The sequence below is a fragment of the Vanacampus margaritifer genome, chromosome 18 (assembly GCF_051991255.1).
Source record: "Vanacampus margaritifer isolate UIUO_Vmar chromosome 18, RoL_Vmar_1.0, whole genome shotgun sequence".
Lineage (NCBI taxonomy): Eukaryota > Metazoa > Chordata > Actinopteri > Syngnathiformes > Syngnathidae > Vanacampus > Vanacampus margaritifer.
In genome coordinates, this window is record NC_135449.1 from 12478293 (window position 1) to 12483638 (window position 5346).

The 5346-nt window shown below is 52.1% G+C and overlaps 1 protein-coding gene and 1 long non-coding RNA gene across 2 annotated transcripts; one reads left to right on the forward strand and one right to left on the reverse strand.

The window, feature by feature from the left end:
- Positions 1 to 582: 582 nt before the first annotated feature.
- Positions 583 to 1402, reverse strand: LOC144038189 (uncharacterized). Its single transcript, XR_013289169.1, has 4 exons — positions 1339 to 1402; positions 1198 to 1251; positions 1056 to 1139; positions 583 to 802 (listed from the first exon to the last, which is right to left on the reverse strand). It is a non-coding gene; the product is annotated as an uncharacterized LOC144038189 (long non-coding RNA).
- Positions 1403 to 1504: 102 nt separating this feature from the next.
- On the forward strand, positions 1505 to 4888 carry LOC144038794 (uncharacterized). The gene is made up of 5 exons (XM_077551536.1): positions 1505 to 1617; positions 1705 to 1758; positions 1817 to 1900; positions 2276 to 2509; positions 4833 to 4888. Exons 1-5 carry the CDS (start codon positions 1560 to 1562, stop codon positions 4886 to 4888), a joined length of 486 nt encoding a protein of 161 aa, XP_077407662.1. The 5' UTR covers positions 1505 to 1559.
- The last annotated feature ends 458 nt before the right edge of the window (positions 4889 to 5346 follow it).

The window sequence follows — 5346 nt, forward strand, 5'->3', positions numbered from 1 at the left end:
ATTTGTACAAGTACCGCAATCCCTTGAATTAATGCTTCAGCCAATCTGACAAGAACACACATCAAATATTCACCGGCACGTCGCGGCTCATGTTGTGGGCCCGGCACGTCGCGGCTCATGTTGTGGGCCCGGCACGTCGCGGCTCATGTTGTGGGCCCGGCACGTCGCGGCTCATGTTGTGGGCCCGGCACGTCGCGGCTCATGTTGTGGGCCCGGCACGTCGCGGCTCATGTTGTGGGCCCGGCACGTCGCGGCTCATGTTGTGGGCCCGGCACGTCGCGGCTCATGTTGTGGGCCCGGCACGTCGCGGCTCATGTTGTGGGCCCGGCACGTCGCGGCTCATGTTGTGGGCCCGGCACGTCGCGGCTCATGTTGTGGGCCCGGCACGTCGCGGCTCATGTTGTGGGCCCGGCACGTCGCGGCTCATGTTGTGGGCCCGGCACGTCGCGGCTCATGTTGTGGGCCCGGCACGTCGCGGCTCATGTTGTGGGCCCGGCACGTCGCGGCTCATGTTGTGGGCCCGGCACGTCGCGGCTCATGTTGTGGGCCCGGCACGTCGCGGCTCATGTTGTGGGCCCGGCACGTCGCGGCTCATGTTGTGGGCCCGGCACGTCGCGGCTCATGTTGTGGGCCCGGCACGTCGCGGCTCATGTTGTGGGCCCGGCACGTCGCGGCTCATGTTGTGGGCCCGGCACGTCGCGGCTCATGTTGTGGGCCCGGCACGTCGCGGCTCATGTTGTGGGCCCGGCACGTCGCGGCTCATGTTGTGGGCCCGGCACGTCGCGGCACATGTTGTCCTTGACTTCCAGTTGAAATTCATTTAAAAAAAAAAAAAAAAAAAAAAAAAGAATAAAAGTTGCAGTTCAGATAAAAAAAAAATAAAAAAACTCTTAGCACTTAACTTTAGTATCTCAAAGAAAACTTTGCACATGCTAGTTTTACACATTAACGGTTAATCAAATTTGGTTTAGACTTTACTCAATCACATTTCAGTCCAACATGACCATTTCCATTAAACAGAACCAAGCAGTCCAATGGCCATTTTTCCCCCTCACCTTTATTTTGCAGCTTCAACACAGAATTCAAAGCCTGCAGAAGTTCAAAAGCCTCCTAAAGTGAAACATCATTGGATGTCACATCTGCAGAAAACACAATTCTTAGTTATTACAAATAGATATTTGATCAATCAAATGTTACCTAACACGGCTCCCGTTTTAAGCCCAGCATTGGATTCATCTTGTGTAGCGCCAGCTGGAAAACAAAGGCCTCACTTCAGCATTTGGGGAAACAAACGTTAATTTTAAACACCAAACAAACATACAAATTGTTACCCATTACCTGTGTCCATCAAGAGCGCATGCACCAGCACAACCATGAGCCACCAAGCAGCCATCATTTCAGTGACAGTTGTGAAGAGTACAGACCGCATGAGCTTTTATAGCAGGTGACAGGTGACCACAGCTGCTGCTAATTGGCAATAATTAGCACCAGAGGCACCTGCTATAAAAGCACATGCGGTCTGTGCTCTTTACAACTCTCACTGAAATCATTTCAGTGAAATGATGGCTGCTGTTTGGCTCTTGGTTGTGCTGGCGCATGCACTCTTTATTGACACAGGTAGTGGTTAACAATGTTTTTAATCAATTTTGTGTTGCAGTTAATGTTTATTTCCCCAAATGCTAAAAGAAGTTCTTTATTTTCTAGCTGATGCTACATCAGATGAATCCAATGCTGGGCTTAAAAAGGAAGCTGTGCTAGGTAACATTTGATTAATCAAATCTCTGTTTGTGATAACTAAGACTTGTCATTTCTACAGATGTGACGTCCAATGATGTTTCACTTGAGGGGGCTTTTGAACTTCTGCACGCTTTGAATTCTGTAATGAAGCTGCAAAATAAAGGTGAGGAAAAAATTGGGTGTTTGGCCATTGGACTGCCTGGTTCCGTTTGATTGAAATGGTCATGTTGGATTGAAAGGCAAGCCTAAACCAAAACAAAATTGTGCAAGAATTAATGCATAAATCTAGCATGTGCAAGGTTTTCTTGAAGATATTTAAGTGTTTCATTGAAAATGTTGACAATTTATTCAAAACTTCAGAAAGTTAACTGAATGTAGTATGCCAATAGGCGAATGGACACAGATTATTGTACCTTCTGCCATCTAATGGAAGCACATTTTAATAGTTCTGCATCGCTGGCATAGTGGTTGCAAATCATGACTGTAGTGACCTGTTTTTAAATTATCTGAATGGCAACTTTTTCTTCCCAACTGGCAGCCAAGAATGATGCTATGGAGGACCACCACGCCAGCGGCAACATGAGCCAGGAGGACCACCACGCCAGCGGCAACATGAGCCAGGAGGACCACCACGCCAGCGGCAACATGAGCCAGGAGGACCACCACGCCAGCGGCAACATGAGCCAGGAGGACCACCACGCCAGCGGCAACATGAGCCAGGAGGACCACCACGCCAGCGGCAACATGAGCCAGGAGGACCACCACGCCAGCGGCAACATGAGCCAGGAGGACCACCACGCCAGCGGCAACATGAGCCAGGAGGACCACCACGCCAGCGGCAACATGAGCCAGGAGGACCACCACGCCAGCGGCAACATGAGCCAGGAGGACCACCACGCCAGCGGCAACATGAGCCAGGAGGACCACCACGCCAGCGGCAACATGAGCCAGGAGGACCACCACGCCAGCGGCAACATGAGCCAGGAGGACCACCACGCCAGCGGCAACATGAGCCAGGAGGACCACCACGCCAGCGGCAACATGAGCCAGGAGGACCACCACGCCAGCGGCAACATGAGCCAGGAGGACCACCACGCCAGCGGCAACATGAGCCAGGAGGACCACCACGCCAGCGGCAACATGAGCCAGGAGGACCACCACGCCAGCGGCAACATGAGCCAGGAGGACCACCACGCCAGCGGCAACATGAGCCAGGAGGACCACCACGCCAGCGGCAACATGAGCCAGGAGGACCACCACGCCAGCGGCAACATGAGCCAGGAGGACCACCACGCCAGCGGCAACATGAGCCAGGAGGACCACCACGCCAGCGGCAACATGAGCCAGGAGGACCACCACGCCAGCGGCAACATGAGCCAGGAGGACCACCACGCCAGCGGCAACATGAGCCAGGAGGACCACCACGCCAGCGGCAACATGAGCCAGGAGGACCACCACGCCAGCGGCAACATGAGCCAGGAGGACCACCACGCCAGCGGCAACATGAGCCAGGAGGACCACCACGCCAGCGGCAACATGAGCCAGGAGGACCACCACGCCAGCGGCAACATGAGCCAGGAGGACCACCACGCCAGCGGCAACATGAGCCAGGAGGACCACCACGCCAGCGGCAACATGAGCCAGGAGGACCACCACGCCAGCGGCAACATGAGCCAGGAGGACCACCACGCCAGCGGCAACATGAGCCAGGAGGACCACCACGCCAGCGGCAACATGAGCCAGGAGGACCACCACGCCAGCGGCAACATGAGCCAGGAGGACCACCACGCCAGCGGCAACATGAGCCAGGAGGACCACCACGCCAGCGGCAACATGAGCCAGGAGGACCACCACGCCAGCGGCAACATGAGCCAGGAGGACCACCACGCCAGCGGCAACATGAGCCAGGAGGACCACCACGCCAGCGGCAACATGAGCCAGGAGGACCACCACGCCAGCGGCAACATGAGCCAGGAGGACCACCACGCCAGCGGCAACATGAGCCAGGAGGACCACCACGCCAGCGGCAACATGAGCCAGGAGGACCACCACGCCAGCGGCAACATGAGCCAGGAGGACCACCACGCCAGCGGCAACATGAGCCAGGAGGACCACCACGCCAGCGGCAACATGAGCCAGGAGGACCACCACGCCAGCGGCAACATGAGCCAGGAGGACCACCACGCCAGCGGCAACATGAGCCAGGAGGACCACCACGCCAGCGGCAACATGAGCCAGGAGGACCACCACGCCAGCGGCAACATGAGCCAGGAGGATGAAAGTGACAGAATGGAGGAAGACGTGGCAGATGTTGTGTCAGTGAATATTTGACGTGCTCTTGTCTTAATGGCTGCGGCTTTAATAAAGGCATGGTCTTCTTCAACCTTTCATTTGCCTGACAATTATTTTACTTTGGCATTTTTTTGGGGGAGTGATGGTGGACATAAGTCAGATGTCCAGTTAAACTCTTATAATATACTGTTTGTTTTTTTCCTCTTTGCATGGTCTCCACTTATTACAAATGCTAATCCATGCATTGCATCTCGGCTGGATAAATTTAATGCATTCCGTTTTGTCCACCTTTAACCATATCTAGTTTGGAAAAATGCTGCTGTTTATCTCCTTACTGGTGTTCTGGCACAGGCTATCTTTAAAGACTGAGGTAATTTTTTATGTGTTTTTGACATTCACATATATGCAGAAACTTTGTCCCAAAATGCTTAAATTGGTTTCTGTGCAGGACTTTGATTTTCCACCTGGTATTGCACAAGTTGAATCCAACACTTTGTTCAAAAAAGGTGGGCCAGACACAAACTCTGATTAAATGTTTTTTAAGACTTGTCTGCTACAGATATGCTTTGTTTCTAGTATTAGATTACACTAGTTTTTATTTTGAATGTATAGATGAGATTCAGCTGCTGAACAATAGAGGGTTGGATCTCTTCTAATGGGATATAGGGCCCTCTGCCACCCCCAAATCCATAAACAAAAAGCTTCATGTTTTGTTGCATACATTTTGGATGCTTGGAATGTTAACGTAAAATTAAAAGTGGCCCTCAGTCTTGCATCTTTATTTTTCTGTATGTGGCCCAAAGAGGCAAAAGTTTGGATGAGCCAGGACAATGTGGCAGATGTGTTGGTGAAAGTTTAACCTGTGCTCTTGTCTTGGTTGCAGCATTAATAAAGGCATGGAAGTTTTATGCAACTTCTATCTGACCACTGTTTTCCTTTTTTGTTATGAGGGACAGCTTTCAATTTTGTCATCAAAAACACTTAAAACGAGTCAGGTAGCCTATAAGCTACAAAGATTTGTGATTGTCACGCTTCGGTCGATCTATGTTTCTATATCCTCACCTACGATCACGAACTGGGGGTCATGACCAGAAAAAAACTATCCCAGATACAAGCGGCCAAAATGACTTCCCTCCGCAGGGTGTCTGGGCTCTCCCTTAGGGTGAGAAGCTTGATCATCCGGGGGGCACTCAGGGTCGAGCAGCTACTCATGGGCTCATAGGATGAGGCCATAACTCCAGTTCTGGTCTTCCTGCTAGATCTCATTTGAAGATTCTTCCAATCTTGAAATAGTCTTAGCCCACATTACCTCTGAGC

Excerpts from the sequence above, each read along its gene's own strand:
- LOC144038794 (XM_077551536.1), top strand. The coding sequence starts at position 1,560 with ATGATGGCTGCTGTTTGGCTCTTGGTTGTGCTGGCGCATGCACTCTTT. Across the intron at positions 1,618-1,704 it reads TGCACTCTTTATTGACACAG|CTGATGCTACATCAGATGAA; the intron begins GTAGTGGTTAAC and ends TTTATTTTCTAG. Across the intron at positions 1,901-2,275 it reads AATGAAGCTGCAAAATAAAG|CCAAGAATGATGCTATGGAG; the intron begins GTGAGGAAAAAA and ends CCCAACTGGCAG.